This window comes from Trichosurus vulpecula, chromosome 5 (assembly GCF_011100635.1).
Source record: "Trichosurus vulpecula isolate mTriVul1 chromosome 5, mTriVul1.pri, whole genome shotgun sequence".
NCBI classification, from domain to species: Eukaryota; Metazoa; Chordata; class Mammalia; order Diprotodontia; family Phalangeridae; genus Trichosurus; species Trichosurus vulpecula.
This window is the reverse complement of record NC_050577.1, coordinates 38,837,213-38,856,887: the sequence shown is the minus strand read 5'-3', so window position 1 is coordinate 38,856,887 and position 19,675 is coordinate 38,837,213. Positions and strand designations below refer to the sequence as shown.

Here is a 19,675-nt window from a genome sequence, read left to right as displayed (position 1 = left end):
AATTGGTAGGAAGAATTATAGAATTCAGTCTCAGAAAGAGAAACTGAGTAAGCTATAAATGAACGCCCAAAGAAAAAACCCTGGGACCACATATATTTACAAGTGAATTCTATTCATCATATAAGGAATAATTAATTCCAATATTATATAAATTATATGAATAGGAAAAGGGATCCCATTAAGTCTCTTATATGGTACAAACACAATATAACTGAATAGAAACTATATATCTACATCTATATATATATATCTATATCTATCTATATATATATATGTATACACGCACATATCCGTGTGTGTGTGTGTGTGTTAAAAGATAAACAAAATGGAGGAGCAAGAAGAAAATCATCTTTCAGATCTATGGATAGAAGAGTTCATGACCAAACAAGGGATAGGGATGATCACAAAAGATAAAATGAACAATTTAGAGAAAAATAAAAAGATTTTGTACAAACAAAACCAATGTAATAAAAATCAGAAAAGAAACAGCTGGGAAAAAAATCTTTGCAGCAAGTTTCTCTGATAAAGGTCTCATGTCTAAGATAATTGAGAAATTGAGAAAAAAGAAAATAAGAAAAAGAGCCATTTCCCATAGTCAAAGGATATGGACAGTGTTCAAAGGAAGAAACTGAGGTAATTAACAAAGATATAAAAAAAAAAACCTCCAAATCATTAAGAGATGCCAATCAAAGCAACTCTGAGGCTCTTTCTTGCATGCTTGAAATTGGCAAAGATGATAAAAATGGAAATCAAATATGAGAATGGCTAAAGACAGACATTAATCATGTACCACTGGTAGAGCTGTAAATTGGTCCTGCCCTCAAGCACTACCGAGGGGAAAAGCTTTTAGGCTGAATCCTCAGAGATCTCAAATGTTTTGGATTTAGCAAGATGTGTGTTGGAACTAGGTTTTAAAAAAAATTGCTTCAATCACTAAGTTTCTATGAGTTAAAGGTCTGCTGCTGTCCTTACAACCATTTATCCACCATTTATCCAGTCTTCCTGATGGGTCCCTTCCCTCTTTTCACAGTCATCACCTTTGGCTCTCGTTACTTCTTGCCAGGACTGTGAGAATGGCCTTATTATTGGTCTTCCTGCCTCAAGTCTTTCCTCACTCCAATTCATCCATCCTCCAAAAAGTGAGCAAAATGATTTTTCTTAAGTATTATGTCATTACTTACTCAATAAATTCCAGTGGTTCCCTATTACCTCTAGGATCAGCTCCTCTGTTCAGCTTTTAAGGGCATTCACAATGTGGACACAAGCTGTTTTTCTATCCTCCCCAGACCTTTCCTCACTTAACAACCTTGTATTTCCTTGTATTATGTACTTATGTACATAACTGTCTCCATCATTAGAAAGTAAGCTCCTTAACAGTAGGTGCTGCTTCATTCTTTGTGTGTGTATCCTCAGTGCCTGGTACAGTGCCAGGCACAAGGTAGGTATTTAATAAATCTTTGCTGATTGATTTATTTATTTCAATTGTGGAAAAGATACAAGTGTAAGGAAAGAAATCATCGGAGACAAAATACATAAATTTGATGAAACTGTGAAGTAAAGCTTTTGCACAACAAAAATACGATGCATCAGTATCAAGGGAAAAAAATATTTTTGGGGGGGGTGGGTGGGTGGTAGAATATGATAAAAATCTTGACATCCAGAATCTATAAGAACTGATATGAATGTATAAAAGTGATCATTTATTTACTGTGAAAGGGATCAAAGATTATGAACAGGCAGGTTTTTAAGGAATATTGATAATCACCTGAAAATATTTATTCATATATTAAACTAAGAGAAAGGTTCATTACCATGTCTGAAATACAACATTAAACTCATGTATTGGTGTAAATGGCTTTAAAACAATGAAATGCAACGTTGGTGAGGCTGTAGGGATACAGGCATATGAAGGTATTTCATCATGGGTTACAAATGGAGAAAGGCCTAAGACGGGGACAAGGCAATCTTTTTAACCCTCCCTAATTGATTCTCCAACCATTCATCACAAACAGTGTTCCAAACCTTTCCCTGCTCTCCATTATCTATCCTGTTCCCAATGCAACTGCTCTCTCCTCCAACTCCCAGATTCTGTGCTGTAGCCCTACTTGCTCCCGTGGCTAAAAAGTTTCCCCTTCTAATTCAGTCTCTTAGATTCCCGGCTTCATACAAAGCTCAAATGCCCCCTTCTGCAGAGAAGGCCCCCTTCCTCCTGCCACCTGTTAGTCTAAGGCTATATTTCTATTCTTTCAGCATGTATCTCAAACATACCAATTTATATACATGTTGTTCCCCTCATTCAAATGTAAACAGGGCCTGTTTTTCCCTTTGTATCCCCGGAGTTTAGCATAGTGCCTGGCAGAGCAGGTAGTTAATGTTAATTATTTGCTTCACTGTCTCCTTCCAGAGTCACTTTGTACGGATCAGATTTTGTTGCTTTTGTTTTCTACTGTGGACAGCGAAACAAATAATCAGAATTTATTAAACACCTAGGACCTATTAGGTATTATGTGAAGCAGGAGATTAGATGAAAAAAATAGAGCTCCTGCCCTCAGGAGTCTTACATTCTTACAAAAGAGAGACAATATCATCAAGGAAAAGTGAATACATATGGTTTATATACAACAGACAACCAATGATGGTGGCGAAGAAATTAAATTGATTCCGTGTCATTTTATAATTGATTCTATCCTGTAACTGATCTTATTCTGTATTGTTCAAGACATATTTTCTTTGTCTCTTTGCCTATGGGCTAAGTTTAGAAGTTAAGTTCTCCTGCTAATCACGGTTCCAGTCTTGCTTCCAGGAAATCTGTCATCCTTGAGGGATTCAGGTGGATACCAGGGACTCTGGTCCACTATCTTGAACCCTGCATGTAGACTCAAACACGAACATTTGTCAGAAGAGTTCAGTTTCCTCTCTTGAAAGAAAAATTGTTATCTCTCATGTTGTCTTTGAAGGCCTACAAGCTGACCTGGTACATCTCCATAAGACACACTGTCCATCCTTGCCCATCCTGATATAATAATAAGAAGGTCTTATCTCCCTCCTAGAAGCCAGGGAGTCTGTTATCCCTGGTCCACTATCAGCAGCCTCAGGGCACAGATGGGTCCCATAAATCAATCAAGCATTCCTCTAAGACTCACAGTTCCATGTGAGTGCTAGCCCATTTTTCTTAATATGACCACTCATGTTGTCCTCACCCCTATGAGACTGCCAATTCTATAACCAACTGTATTATTTTCCTCATCCTACCCTGTTCTATTCTTTGTTCTCTTGTACTTCCCAAAACTATATGAAGGCTTGTAAAAGCCCTACCTTGTGGTCTTTGGTCACTGACCCAATTTATTGGTCACTGCTAGCCTAATTAATAAATTGATCATGCTCAGATCACCATTTCTCAGATTGCCTCAATTTTCAAAGGTAATGGTAGAAATATTAACAGCTGGTGAAATCAGAAAAGTCTCTTTAGAAAGTGGTACTTGAACCTTAAAGAAAGAGGTAGAGGTGAGGAGCGAGATCATGTTATGCACAGGAGATGGCCTGTGGGATAGAAGGTTATGAACAGGAAGAAACAAATATGTCAATCTGGTTAGAAACAACACTGTATGAGGCAGAATAAATAATGAGCATAGCGAGGTTAAGCTGGGGTCAAGAATATAAAGGGATTTAAATACCAAACAAGAGTTTGAGGACTATATTTTAGAAGCAAGAAAGCTGCTTTATCTTTTTGAGCAGGGAAGTGACATGGTGAGAGCTGAGCTTTAGGAATACTAATTTGGCAGCTGGTTAGAGAATGAGACAAGAGGCAGAAGGACCAATGAAGAGGCTGGCATATTAGTCCAAATGAGATATGATAAAGACCTGGACAAGCATGGTTGTGGTATGAGCACATAGAAGAGGACAGATAGATGTGAGAAGTTGTGGATATGGAACTGATAAACCTTCCTGTAAGGCATCCCAAAAAATGTGGCGCAGAAGTATAATGCTACAAGCTTACAAAAATGTCATTTGAGAGTTTATTTACATTTCTTTTACTTATTTTAACAAGACAGGGCCCTCTTTCATTATCTTTTTGCCTACATGTTTTTCTGGATGACCCTATCTCATGCCAGTAGAAGAGGCTGCCCTTTCATTTGGTCCCTGATCTATCTTTATTACATGTTTTTCTTGGGAGTTCTTATAAAAACCATGATGAATGTGTCTTTGGATAATCTTACAGCTAGAATTACAAATGCAATCTTTGAAGCCATTGGGCAAACAATACAAATTTTTACAAAATTCATAAACTGACTAAGACACAAGACAGTGATTACCTTGGACTTTAATAACTTAACATTTTAAAACTTTAGATAACCTTACAAAAACAGGAAAGTTGGAAGAAAGGTGGATTTTAATGAGAAAGATGATGCAAAGCTAAGTTTGAGATACTTAAAGGATACCCATTTGGAGAGATCTAGCAGGCAGCTGGAACTCGGGAATGAGATGAAGGTCAAATACATAGATCCTGGAGTCATCTAAACAGAAATGGCATTTGCGTCCATGTGAAGTGATGAGTTCACCACCGAGAGAGGAGAAAGAGGACAGAAGACAGAGTACTGGGATATACTTATGAACAGATAGCAGAACATAAAAATGATCAGTCCAGCAGTTAGGAAAAGCACTCAAGGGAAGTCATTCTGTTTAGATTTATACATAGTTTCCATTTAGTAAACTACAGTTTACAGAGTTAGTAGTGTTAGATATTATTTTACTTTTTGGCACAGTTGTTCAATGGTTATTACATCTAGATGCCCTAAGAGTCCTTTAATGCCTCGTTGTAGCTTGGAGATGACCATGCATTTTTGCAGGTAAGAGAAACCAAATTGGTAAGTTCTGGAAAATATGGTACAGGAAAAAGATTATGTCTGCTTTCTGAGAACCAAACTACCTAAGTTTGGAGAGGCCCATTCCTAGGAGGCTGGCCACTTGGTGCTCAATTCTCTGGCCATGGCAATCTATGAAACAAAGAAAAATACAAAATGGCCTTTAGTTTTGTGAAAATCCCATTCTACTTCAGCACTGAAAAAGCCAGGATGGTTCAAAAGGGGCATGGGTACAAATCATCATAATTTTGGATGTCTAACAACATTTTCTTTAACTTTTGGTACTCTTAATATGAGATTCCTGTCCAGGGACATACCCCTGGAAGACCTGAATCATGGTAACTGTAAAATTCTTGCTATTATGAAACAAGAAGACAGAAGGAAGTTGCAGCTAAATAGAAGGATAGCTAATAAGTTCTGTGGGAAGGGCAAATAAAGGACTAGACAGAGTTGGTTTTAGTAGGTCAAAAGGCAACAAAAAAAATTTCATGGGATACTGGGTTATCTCATATGCTCACCAACACTTCTAAAAAGACTAATTAGAAAATATTTGCAGCTGACATACAGAAATCTATTTCATAAAGATGGAGACATGAAGAACTTTAAAGAACTCAATAAAACCATTAATAAAACAAACTTTATATTTGATGAATTCAGTGAAAAGGTGGGCAAGAGAGAACAGCAAAAGATGTTGAAAAACTATTCATAAATGAGGAAGAGGGGGGTCCAAAAGGCTTGTAGACTACACATAAGCAAGCATGTTTATATAAGATGAATACTTTCACTGAAAAAAAAAAGAAGTAGTGGAAATGGAGTATACCAAATAATCTAATGAAAAAATGGTACTGTATACATTTTGATAAAGAAATTACTGGTTACTGGTTTATGAATTATTTGCAAATCAATTGTTTGTGGAGAGTTATATCACTGACTTAACAGAGCAAAGAACAAAATCCACACCCAACTAGAAGGAAAGAAATGAGGCAAGTGATATGGCAAGCTACCGAAGCAACATCAATCTGATTTTTATTTGAACAAGTTGTTGATACTAAAGAAGGAAAAATATAAGAGAATAGAATTTGACAAAGACTATCATCATTTCCTAAAAAAATTTAAAAGCTCTAAATCAACTGCTTTCATTACCAAAAGAGAGAATGAACAGATCATTGAAATGGACACACACCTAAAAAAACCTAGAAAACCAAAGTTCTTTTCCCTTAAATACCAAACTAGAAATTATGAAAATCAAAATAAAGATTAACAAAAATAAAATAAAACAACTATTGAATTAATAAACTGGTAAATTACTCACTAATTTGATTTTAAAAAAAGAAAAAAAGCAAATTACTAGTAAAGGGAATAAACTGATTGTAATCTGAGTGAGGGGAAGAGTAGACAGGGGAGTAGAAGCAGAATGATTAAGCACTGGTGCTCAGCACCCTTCTTTCTTAATACCCTCTTATCTGCATAAGGTAAGAGTTACGGTAATAAATAGACAGTAAAACTATAATAGTTTTAGACCTCAATGTATCCCTTTCACACCTAGAAAAAATTCTAATAATTCATATCTCTCTCATTCTCAAAAAAAAAAAAAACCCAATTAAACAAGGAAGGAGTTAGGGATTTGGAATAAAATTTTAGAACATGTTAATATAATTGCCAGATCTCTGGCAATTACTGAAAGGAAACAAGAGTATACATATTTCTCAGCTATGCATAGCAGCTTTATAAAAACTGGCCATATACTGGGACAGAGACACCACATAAATGGAGAAAAACATGACCACAGTGCAATAAAATTTTACTCAATAAAAAACCAATGAATAAAGAATTAAAAATTAACTGGTCACTAAACAACTTAATCCTAAAAAAATCATGGATCAGATAACTTCAAAAACATAACAGTGATAAGACAACATTCCAAAATATTTGGGATCAGCCAAAGTAATGCTTAGGAAAACTATTTACATTTCTAAACATTTTTATCAAAAAAGAAAAAGAACAGATCAATGAACTGGGACTGCAACTAACAAAACAAACTTGGGTGAAGATTTGAGAAAGAAATATGCAAGCATTTATTCACAAATGAAATTTGATAGGCCACATCTTTATAGCCACACAGTGGATTTAAAGATGTAGAGACTATAAGTTCCCACTGTGCTCAGCGATAAGTAGTACTTCATTTGGTGGGGCAAAACATAGCTTGAAAAGTCACCAATGTATCTCCCATGCATATGCCAAAGTCATAGCGGATATCTCTGAAAGATGTAATAACAGCAAACTTTTACTATAACTGATTGGTGATCTCAAGCAAGGCACAAAACAGGAAGATATATAGACTTCCAAAAAGTGGTTGTCACCAGTTGTGGAGGATGTTCGGCATTAAATCCAAAAAGAAAGATGAATTCCCTATAGATGCTGAGTGAACATATCACCTCTTTTCATTAAGCTTTATTTACAGGCTAAACAAAAATCTTAATTCGAGAAATCAAAATTAATTTGATAGTCAAGTTTTAACAATTATAAAACCTTATAAGTAGTATGTAGAGCCAGAACTGGAGTGATCAGGGCTTTAAACCAAAATGGGGAGTTTAGAAGATACAAAAAGACACACAGCCCTATGGTATACTAGAGAGAGATAAGAGCTGTAGAAGTCAGATACCAGCAATAAAGCTCCTTCCCATAAAATATACACCTTACCCCTCCTTGTGGCTTCCCGCTTTTTAGAAGAACTGATCTGTCTTCTGTCCTATCTCAAGTAGCAATGCTTTCCCCTCATTGAAGGATTGTAGTCCTTTAATCCCCATACCAACTTCCCTCCCCTGCTATGTGGGGAGGAACTTTGCTGAAGACTCTCTAGTGGGGTAGGAAAAAAAAGCGACTCCAAATCTCATGGGCAGAGCTAGATGACCTCTTGGCTTTTCTCTGGACAGCTCAATCCTTAATGATTATGGAGTTCATTTAGGAGATTCCACAGCATTCTGGGGCTTGATGAAATTACATGCTGCCGTAAAAAGGTTCTTTATAAGCCTAAGATTCTATCCCTAAGGCACTATAGTAATTTGTTGTCCCAATAACCACATATCTTATTTCCTTCTATAATTTTCACATCATAATTACAAAGCTGATTTGAGGGTACATGTTGTGCTGCTTGCTCTGTTAAGGGAGAAAAACCCAGAGATTCAAGAATCCCAAAACTAAAGTTCCCAGATGGGGCTGTTGAGGGGGAGAACCCCTCAAGGACCCGAGTACTGGAGAGGCTCAGGGCCATCCAGAATGAATTCATGATCTCAAACATTCTTTAAGTAAAGTTGGCAAAGATTTATTACGCTTTACAGTGGGCAAGAGTTCTTAGGGAACCCGCAATCTTACAGAGGTGCAGGGAAAGTTTATATGTGAGATTTGGGGGTGAAACACGTCAATTAGGTGTTTTGGTGTGGGATTAGGGAGTGGTTAAGGAGTGGTTACTTCTTAAAGGAACATGCACTTTTTGTATCTACTATGCAAGTGTATTACCCAGAGTTCACTGGGAAATAGCTCAAGGTGGGGCTACTAGGAGGAGTGGTGGTTTTGACTGTGAAATGTCACTAAGTCACTAAGTTAACTAATGGTCTAAACTAAAGGGATGACTGGGAACATCTAGGTGACTCTCATCAAATGTCTTGTTAGACAAAATAAATGTAAGAGTATACATTTGACTATATCTAGGATACACATCAATAAGGTCAGTAAGTAGTAAACATGGTCAGGACCCAGTGCACAGTCAATTATCAGTACACAAGGAGTCAGTCTACAGATAGGCACAGCTGCCTACTGTGAAAGGAGTAGAGATAAGTGTGTTGTTGGGGCATGCTGCCCTTGAGCTAGAGAGACAGTATTTTGAGACTAGGGAAAGATGTGATTTTAGAACTGGGTGTGGTTTTGGAATTGGGGTACAGGCACCCAAGCAGAGGCTGTTGGAATTAGGGTCCAAGCACAAGCACCGAGGCACCCCATCAGGTCAACTGCCAAATTTGTTAAGTATGGCTATCATCTTATACTTTGAAGTTAGGAGCATGAGTGAAGTGACTGACTGGAACAGTAATGAACTGGCTTTATATAGTTCTTAGGAATTCAAAGGACTTACAGATTGGCTAATAAATTTTCTTCTTCTTCATTTTTTTGGTTAAGCAAAACTAAAAAGTCTATAATTACCACCACCACCCCCCACCCAAATATCTGTGTTAAGACAGAAAAAGAAAATTTTATCATTCTTGTTTGTATAGTTTAGGAAGCTGCAACAGTGAGATAAGGCCAAGGAACATGGGATTGTAATCTGGGCCTCCTTAGTTACAGAAACAGAAAATCTCAAGAATTTTAAAAGTAGTTAAAAGCTTTTAAAGAGATTTTTTTGGGGAACAAGTCTTGAATTAAAGGGAAATGGGGTAGGTAGAAAAAGAATTCAAGAATAGCAAAGCTAAGCCATAAACTTTCTAGAAATCTTTAGCTGAATGAATGAGAGAAATTCCCAAATTTCTAGAAATTTTTTTTCTAAAATAATTTTTATTACAAATTTAATGAGTATCAATAAAAACAAAGGAATAATGTGAAATAATGCAGCTTTGTATAAATTCTGTCGTCTCACAGCTGCCTGACACCGATGTCAAAAAAGTATACCGTAAAGCAAAACAAAAATCTTGTTTTTCTGCTTTAAATCATGAAGACAAACTTTAATACAGTAACACATACACTATGTGTGATATATTACAGTATCTTCCAAAAAGTATGACCAAAGCCACAGACCAATTCAAGCCTTTACAAATCTTCTGACAATCTTTGGTAAAATAAATCTGGATACCTTTCATTCTTTTTAATTTTAATTAAAATTAAATTCAAAAAAAATAATTTTAATTAACTTAATTGTATTAACACTCACTCTAAAAACTACCTTTTTAAAAAACCCTCTTTTCTTTAAAAAAGCATTATATTTTAAAAAATGAGCTAATGAGAATATTATGCAAAAGAATAACTTTATGTGAATTACCTTTAAAAGCAAAAAAAAAAAATCCTTCAACAATATTACAGAGTTAATGTAAAAATGTGCTTATTGTGATAACCTTTCTTAAAAGTTTTTCTTTCTTTAAAATATGCTGAATATTGGTACCCTACTCTCATATAAAAGGATTTTATCTTGTGATGTGCTTGTAAGACACACATTCATATTTCAGTTTGGAATATATGACATATTTTAATATTTTGCTAAGCTTTACAATTTTTGTTTTTTAATACAAGTCTACTTAGAGGAGGATAAGGACATACCCCAAATATTCAAATGTATTATTTAAAGTACATTGAAAATAGTAATTTTGTAACACCCTATAAACGTGATTAATCTACATACTCAAGAAATAATCTACATACTCAACAAAGTTTTTAAAATGGCTTTTTCCACAGCATTTTTCACACAATAAATTATTATCTCTATGTAGGTTTGATCACTCCAGTAGAATGTAAATTTCTTGAGGGCAGACAGCTTTGTCTTTTCTTTTATACTCTAGTAATCAGTACAGCAACAGAGGTATGTGCTTAAATGATCAAAAAGCAGTAAGTATCTGGTAGATCCCAGACATGGTGTTCAACCAAAACAGTCCCTGTCCCTGGGGAGTTTATAATTCTAGGGGAGACAACATGCACATATCCAAGAGGTTTATTAGAGATACATATAAATTAGCCAATGTAACCCAGGAGGTGAAGATAGAAGCAGCTGAGGAGACCCGGAAAGGCTGAATGAATGAATGAATGAAACCAAGGATTCCAAGAGACTGAAGTGAGGAGGGAAAGCCTTTCAGGCATGGGGAATGGACAGCACAAAGGCAAAGAGACTGCAGGAACAGCAAGGTCAAACTGAATTTGTTGGCTCTGTGTAATATAATGTCTGAGAGCTGCCCAATCTTATGAAGATTGAATGAAACCTGTTCTTCACATTATAAAAGAATACTTTACCATTGTAGCAGGCCCAGTGAAGCGATGTATAGCCATGATTGTCTGCTATGGCAGGAATGGCATCTGCAGATGCTGCTGCCTGTAACAGTGCTCCAAGAACACCAATATGACCACAGGCTGCTGACAAGTGTATGGGTGTCCGACCCCTACCATCCCGCAGTAAACACTTGGCACCATGTTGAAGCAATGCATCTACACATTCTTCATGGCCTGTAACTGCCTAGAAGAGAAGTAATGTGCACATTGGCGTAACTATACAAGAGTTAGAATATAAGTGGCCCCAAATCAGAAAAAGCCACACTATTATTCCTAACCCATCTTAAGATGAAATATTTTTCAAAGTATTATCGCTATTAGAAAACAGTCATTCTCCTGATTTAGCGTTATGTGAACTCACGATTCCTATCTTTGTTTTTCTGAGATCAATGAGGGCAGTTCTGATTTAGAATTAGATTAATTCAGATATTTTTATTAAGATAAGAAATTAATTAATCTGGCATATTATAAAAAATTGGGAAAACAATGTGAGAAACCAATGTAATTTCAAAAAGTGAAAGAATTCAGAAGGGAAAAGGAAGATACAGGTGAAGGAATTTGATGGTAGGGGGAAAATGGACTAATTATAGCTGTGACACCATCATAAATCATCCCTGTGGGTCTTAGCTTCTTCATCTATGAAACAAAGGCAATGGGCCGGATGATTTTAAGCTCTATGTTTTCAGTCACTAGGCATTTTCTTATCTAAAATTAATTAATGCAGCCTGATGAAACTGTACACCACGACCAGATAACTCTTTCCAATATATGGGTGATTTGGGGTTACTTGATGGTAAAATTTAATGAAGAAAATGAAAGGCAACGAAATTCAGTCTACTTCTTTGTTACAAAGAAAAAACATTTTTTCTTACCCCTCTATGTAATGCTGTTCTTCCCCACTTATCTTTGGCATCTACGTTTGCTCCTTTGTTCAGTAGTGAATAAACACAGTCTGTGTGTCCATTCAAAACAGACAGCATCAGAGGAGTCCTGAATAACATGAGAAAGAGAGTATGATGCACAAAAGATTTAATGATACTACTTAGCATCCCTTCTTCTGCTCTATGAATAATAATGAACCATAATAGTACCTTTTAAGTTTTCTAAATGTAGATATTAGAGATTATTTTACATATCTTCATCTTAAGAGCACTACAATTTCAATTTTAACATGTTCAGTTATGCAGTTTGAAGTATATATGGCCAAAAATACAAAATATATGGGAATTCATATCCAAGAAAGAAAAATGAAATAGTATTTGTTAAAACTTACTGTCCATTTCCATCTTGAATGTCTACTGCATTTTGTGGCTCTGCATTCCCTATTAATAACCGTAAACACTCTGAATGACCATTTGTTGCTGTAAAGTAAAATGTAAGGTTAATAGTGGAAATAATCATAAATGATAATGATAGGGTTAAGATTTTAATATTAGAGCAAGTTATCTGTAATTTAGTAAGACACAATCACATCTATTCCTTGAATAACTGAAGAAATAAACTACGTGCAGGTATTTAACAAAAAGATTTATGGATTATGTAGGGAGGTCCTTTAAAGTAACGACAATGATAATAATAGTTACCCATTTTCACTTCTGAATCAAGAATTCTAGAATAGATCCTATGGATCTATTTATATAGAACAACTAAACAACACCCAGAGCAAAAAAAAAAAAAAAGGCCAATCATCTACCAACTTTAGGTCTTAACCCCCGATGTATACAGTGTCAAAAAATTATAAATAATAGCCCACTTTAAAGTTTGCAAAGTACTGTAAAAGTATTTCATTTGATCCTCACAGTAATCCCATGAGGTAGGTGCTATTATTATCCCCAGTTTACAGGTGAGTAAACTGAGGCAGGCAGAGGTTAAATGACTTGCCCAAGGTCACACAACCAGTAAGCATCTGAGGCTGCATTTGAATTCAGGTCTCCCTGACTCCAGGACCATGCTCTATCCACTGTGCCATTTAGGTGCTTACCTTCCTAGAGCTGGAGTGTACTTAAGAGGTAACTCCCTTATTTTACAGAGTTAATTGTGGCCTGGAAAGGTATAATAATTTGCTAGTGGCCAGACTAAGGCTAGAACCAAGTCACGCTACTCTCAGGAATCATTCCTACAATAACTATCAACCAAGACTTCTTGCTGCTGCTGGGCTTTGCCCCAAACTTTTGCTCAGGGTCCACAGTCTGTCAGCTGCTCTTACTCCCCAGAAATCAGTGAATATTTCACACTACTGAGTTTAAAGATTTCTTGAAATTATTTTTGTAGCCCATATATTCAAATTGTCCCACTTCAATTTATACAGAACAGATGTTTAAGGAAGGGCCTGCAATCTAATAGAGAAAATGAGATACGTACACAAACACTGATATGGAGTAAAATATGAAAATATCACTCTATTTTCACCACATACCCAAGAGAGTACGGCTATACCTAGGGGAACAGCTTCACAATGGCTGAAATCTAAGATCTCATAGTCAGGGAGCCTGTCTGGCCAAGTGATATAAAAACTGTGTGGGTGTTGCTGATGAAATCTGTTAGTTTTTCAGATGTATCATCAGTGGAAGAGTCAACTCTTGCACTGAAGGACACACCAGATACTACTACTTACATTTAAATATTTAGGTGAGTTAGTAAATATGACATGTTGACCATAGACTTATGGTGACCACAATTTTCAAACCTGAAATCAGAGCAGGCAGGCTGACAAAGAATCATTTCTTTTACAAAATTTCACTAAAAGCTTAATTTATTTTGTTGAAATCAAGACTGATTTGGCAAAATCTGGTAGAAACAGATGCTATTTAGTACTTCGGCTTGATGCTGCTAAAAGACCTGAAAGATTAGAACTCCTGAAGCAACATTTCCATCAGATAAATCAATGTCATAAATGCTTTGGATAGCTCTGGAGCTAGAACTGAGAGTCCATACAATGGGACCTCTCATTCTGCGGATGAAAAGACTGAGGCCCAGCAAGGTAAGAGATGTGTTTCACATCTCACAGTCAGCTAAGTATTAGCTTTCGGATTGAATCCAGATTCTCTGATTCTGACAAATGCAAGAACTATCCTTGGGTTAGGTATTAAAGCACAGTGGTGCAAGTATTCAGAAGGATCACTAAATACAATGAAAATAAAGATGATTCTGAGAGCTACTTAGGAAACTGGTGTGGGCATACCTGCAGCATGAATAGGCGTCCTCTTTACCACATAATCCTTGACTAAGATTGAGGCTCCCTGATTAATGAGTACGTCCACACATTCCACATGGCCTTTAAAGGCTGCAAGGTCTAAGGGTGTCCTTCCATTGTTGTTCCGCACATCAAGATCTAACAAAGACTGTACCAACACTTCTAGAGCTTGATGGTGACCATGATAGGCCTGAAAGAAAAATTTTAAAAAATTCACATCAAATAAGAGTGACTTTAAATTATTTTAGAAAGCACAAAAGAAATTATTTACATTATTTATATTATTTACATTATACATTTATATTGCTATGCTTTAGATGAATCCTAAAATTTCATATTAAAAAGTCTTCTAACTGAATATTTTATTTAAAATTTATTTAAAATATTTTATTTAAAAATTGTTAACACAGCATATAAAACTAATGTCCTAGTTGTTTTTATAGATGGGAAATGCAGCATTCAGGTTAACTTAGTTAACTGAGGGGGTAACTACTGCACCACCTAGCTCAAGTCGAATTATCAAACATTTATTATGCACCTTGTGCTGGGTGTACAAAGACACTGCACTTAACAGTGCCTGGAACATAGTAGGAGCTTAGTAAATGTAAAAATAATAGTTCTTTTCCTATAATGAAAACTGTCCCCACAAGGAAAGTGGCTGTGTGGATGCACTGATGAAAAACTTTTTCTTCTGTGTGTTGTTATATTGGTTGATCCATCTCTTAACTATATACTTTTGGAAAGTAGATAGTGTGTACTTCAAGAACAAAATATCTTGATAGTCCAAACACCAGAGTCAACATAGAGAGACCTTGCACAAAGTATACTCTTATCTTAATCAAGTAAACAAAAAGTTTCAAAAGTCCATGCGATGACAAGTATTTTTTCAAAGATTTGACTGGGAATAAGAAAAATCAAGAGATGTTCTGAAAAGCAATGAAACACTGCAAAATTTGTTAAAAATAATTAGTGCTAAAAATGTCAATCTCAAGTTGTCTCTGGATCTCTCAGAATAAACGCAATTTCCCAAAATTGACCAGCCTGGGCCTGCGCTGCCGTCCCCCACCCCCAACCCGGCCCCAGCCATCCACACTACAACGTACGTGCTTGATCCAGAGACTAGATTAAATACTCACTGGAAAAGAGGTTTTGGAATATTAACATGAAGCTTTTCCCTGACAAAAACTTATGGACTATTTACACTGGTATACAGAACCCTCTACACAGAGCAACAATAAGATTGTTTTTGAAGTTAGTTTTATGTTTTTTCTCAACCTCACCTGGGGCCTTACTACGGTAAGACAGTCCTTTCCAGTCTTCTTCCCCACCATGTACTGGATCTTCAATTTGGTGACCCTGGCCTCCTGGCTACTCCACAAACAAGACCCTCCATCTCTTAGCTCCAAGGCATTTTCTCTGGCCATACCCCATCCCCGGAAAGTCCTCCTTCTTCATTCCTGCCTACTAATTTTGCTACCTCCCTTTAAGTCTCAACTAAAATTCCATATTGTATAGGAAGTTTTTCCCAACTGTTTGTCATTCTACTACCTTCCCTCTATTAGCTGTTTTCTATTTATCTTGTATATGGCTTGTTTATATACATTTGTTTATTGTTGTCTCATTGGACTGTGAGCTCCTTGAGGGCAAGGACTGTCTTTTGCCTCTTTCTGTATCCCCAGAGCTTAGAACTGCACTGGGCATATTTTGTTGTTGTTCGGTAGTGTCTGATTCTTTGTGACCCCACGGACAATACTATTGATGGGGTTTTCTTGGTGAAGATACTGGAGTGGCTTACCATTTCCTTTTCCAGTGGATTAAGGCAAACTGAGGTTAAGTGACTTGCCCAGGGTCACACAGCTAATATATGTCTGAAACTGAATTCAGGTTTTCCTGACTCCAGGCTCAACACTTTATCTATTGAGTCACAGCTATCAGACACATATTAGGCACTTAATAAATGTTTAATAATTGACTTTTTCCCCTAATTAATTCCCTCTTACTTTCCACAGGAGTTATTCTAAACCTTCTTTTTTCCTATTCAAGACTCTGATAAACCACCACCCCAACCCCACTCACTTTCATTCAGTTGAGGGATTTTTGCCTCTTACTTTACTGAAGAAACTGAAGCTATTATGTGAGCTGCCTTTACACTTCTTCTCTTGATTTCAAAATCCCTTGCAATCAACCTCCAGTCTCACACACTTCAGTGCTCTTTTCCTTGCCAAGGCTAACTATTCTCCATCGCCCCTTGATCCCACCCTCTCCCATTTCTTCCAGAAGATTGCATCCTAAACTATTTCTTTTCCTCTCTCAAATCCTTCTCCATCTTTATAAATACCTTCACGAGAAACTATCATCTTACATCTCTCCTGCCTTCTCAGCCAAACTCCTTGGAAACATGGTCAATATATGCTGCTTTCACTTTTTCTCCTCTCTCTCACTCTTCAATCCTTTGCAATTTTGCCTCTGGCCTCTTCATTCAAATCAAACCGCTCTCTTCAAAAATACCAATAAAAGCATCATTTCCAGGAAGTCTTTCTGAAATCACCAACTGTCAATGTTCCTCCTTCCTGAGCTACCTTGTACTTAACTAATAGTGTATATTTGTATTTACTCAATTTACATTTACACTATATAAAGTTACGTGTACTTGCTATCTCCCCAATCAGAACATAATCTCATTTGTAAGAGGAATTATTTCATTCTTTATACATCTATCCCAGTATCCAGATAGTAACCAGCACATAGTAGGCATTTAATAAATGTACATTGAAAGAAGAAAAGAATACTTGGAGAAGAAGTCTGAATGGAAGAGGAAGCAAGTAAGGTTGTTCATCTTAAAAAAGTCAACAGTCTATTTTCATTCACCTTTCCCCTACACAGTTACTTACATCATGAGGAAGGAGGCAGGAACAGCATCGTCAGATACCCCCCTTCATTTTACAGATGAGGACACTGAGGACTAGGGATGTGAAGAGAGATGCTCAAGGTCACACAGACAGGGGCGCCACAGAAATTGCAGAACCAGACTCTGGCTGGGGTCAAGACGATAGAGAAGCAGAAGCCACCGAGCGAGCTCATTCCCTCCCATCCCAATTGCCTCAACAACTACGACGACAGAAAACAACAAGCTTCCTTCAAAGAGATCTCAAAAATGCAACAGACTAAATCCTGGTAGAGGGATCCAGAGATTGTCACAGGGAGCTGTTTGTCCAACCTAGGACAACAGAGAGGTAGATGGATACTGGGGGTGGAGTCTGGCCAGGAGTATGACACATACGGAACATTACAGTGGCCAGGGAGAGACTATGCACTGAGACAAGTTCCAGACCCACACCAGGACACGATCAGATTCATGACAGGACACTGTGAAGGGGTCAGGAGCCTACTGGTAGTTTTGTTGCCCAGTGCCCAGTTCTGGGTCCTATATCCATGACAGACTGGTATCTTGATGATCCTAAGAAAAGAATAGATGGAGAGGAGAAGAGGAATACACTGGGGCAAGGTAAAGGAAGGTTAGGGAAAATTATCTCACATAACCAGGGTGTGCCAGAAAAAGTATATAAGGAGGAGGGGTATGGAGCAGCCGACATTTCAACCTCCCTCTCATCTGAACTATTCAAAGGTGGGAAACACACACAGACACACATACATGCATACATATATGTACACATAGTTGGATACGGAACTATATTTCACTAAGCAGGAAAAGAGGAGCAGAAAGAGAGGAGGGAGGAGAATTTGGAGAGGGCATATTAAGAGAGGATTTAGCCCTATGCAAAACAATCTCCAAGTTAAGATGTCCAAAAATATTGAAGAGTTCTTTTTGAGGTGGCAAGGAATGGGAACCTTAAGAGGTACCCATAGAAGGGGAAACGGATAAGTAAGTTATGGTATGTAAATGTGATGGAATACACCCATACTATGAGAAACGCTAAAAAGGCTGGTTTCAGAGATATCTGGAAAGACTTATTTACACTGATGAACAGTGAAGTGAACAAAACCAAGAAAACACTTTAGACAACGACAAAAATATGGCAAAGCCAAACAAGACTGAACAAATTACTAACTATGATCAATGTAATTAATGACTAACCATGATTCTAAAAGGCTATAATGAAACATGCTGTCTACTTCCTGATAGAGAGGTGAAAGACTCAGAATGTAGAATGAGATACATTTTTTTGGACATGACCAATGCAGAAATTTGTTTTGACTATACAGGTTTGTAACAGGAGAAGAGATTTTGGTGACAGTATGAGAAGGCAAATTTTCTTTCTGGGACTCGATTTGCTTATTTGTAAAATAAGAGGGAGACTATCAATGCAGATTAGTAACTATTTTGTAACCTATAGGAAACTGCTTAGGTCAAATGACTGCTTAAGTGAACTATTTAAGAATATACCACTTGTATGTATTTAGTGGGGGAGAGGTGTCGTCTTGTGTATCCTGACTCTGAGACTGGCCTGTCATTCATGATACCAAATAGTCTCTCACATTTGTATGCCTTTGGAGTGTCTCTCTAACATACACACGCTCTTTCTCCACCTCCCTTTCTCTCTCTCTCTACTTGATCCAGCTAAATGTTACATTCAAAGAATTAAATTGTGTATCACCACCTAAAGGGCAATGGGAATATGCATGGTAGGCAGTAGATATGGGCATGCAGATATACTGCATATACATGTTTATACGTACTGTACTCATTGTGCACACACTGATATACGTAGTCAAAGAACTGTGTGCAAAAAGAAGTATAAAAGAGACCATCTAAGATACATATAATGAAGAAAGAAGACAGGCTGGTCACATAAGGAGAATGGATAGTTTATAGACTCTACTGGCACCCATATAAAAGGTAGAGGAAGGCATCAATGAGATCACAGAACCTTTGAAGCTGGAAGATCTAACTATGGAATGGAAACAAAAAAGCAAATAGAAAAATGAAGACAGCTGCAATTTAAGAGTTCAAATTCTAACTGGGGAAGAGCTTAGCTACATGGGTAAATGGTAGGCACAAGGAAGATAGCAACACCCAGGAGTCTCAAGGGCACAGCAGCAGAACAGAAAAGGTCCAAAGGACCTCCTCGGATAGCGAGGATTGCAGTTGATGGCTCCCTGATCATCACAGGGCCCATGACTACTGGTAAGAAATGACTCTGGTGGGACTGGGTGTGGTCATGCTGCAGCCAACAGGTAAAGGGGTCCTATGCTGATGTGGTTGGCTTAGACAGCAACTTAGATTTGAAGATCTTTCCTACTCATTAATAGGCCATGTGACCTGCTTACATCACAGGGAGCCTAAGTCACATGTGGCAGGAGGAGCTTGCTGACAGGAAAAGGAAAGTTTGTCACAGGAAATACTAGGGAGAGAGCAGTTAGAGCCGAGGGAAAGAACAGATGTGTGGTGGCTGTGTGTTTCTGGAAGGCCCCACCAAGGGGCAGATGGTTTTGGGATGGCAAGGCTCCATGCTGTGATGTTATGTATTGAATTCTTTGCTGCTATGATGGATTAGGCTTATTGGTTTCAGGATATCGTTCTCTGGTGTCTGAATAAAAGGTTTACTTCTTCTGTTTTCTATATGGAGAGTCTCTTATGCTT

General features: G+C 37.2%; 1 protein-coding gene across 1 annotated transcript in view; it reads right to left on the bottom strand.

Moving 5' to 3' along the window:
• Positions 1-19,675, bottom strand: part of ANKRD28 (ankyrin repeat domain 28) — a 139,164-nt gene that overhangs the window by 11,350 nt on the left and 108,139 nt on the right. The window contains exons 18-21 of the mRNA XM_036759306.1: positions 14,062-14,263; positions 12,154-12,241; positions 11,753-11,870; positions 10,845-11,064 (exon numbers count right to left, since the gene is read on the bottom strand). Of these exons, the coding sequence (XP_036615201.1) occupies positions 10,845-11,064; positions 11,753-11,870; positions 12,154-12,241; positions 14,062-14,263 (628 nt within the window). The remainder of the gene's footprint in view (positions 1-10,844; positions 11,065-11,752; positions 11,871-12,153; positions 12,242-14,061; positions 14,264-19,675) is intronic.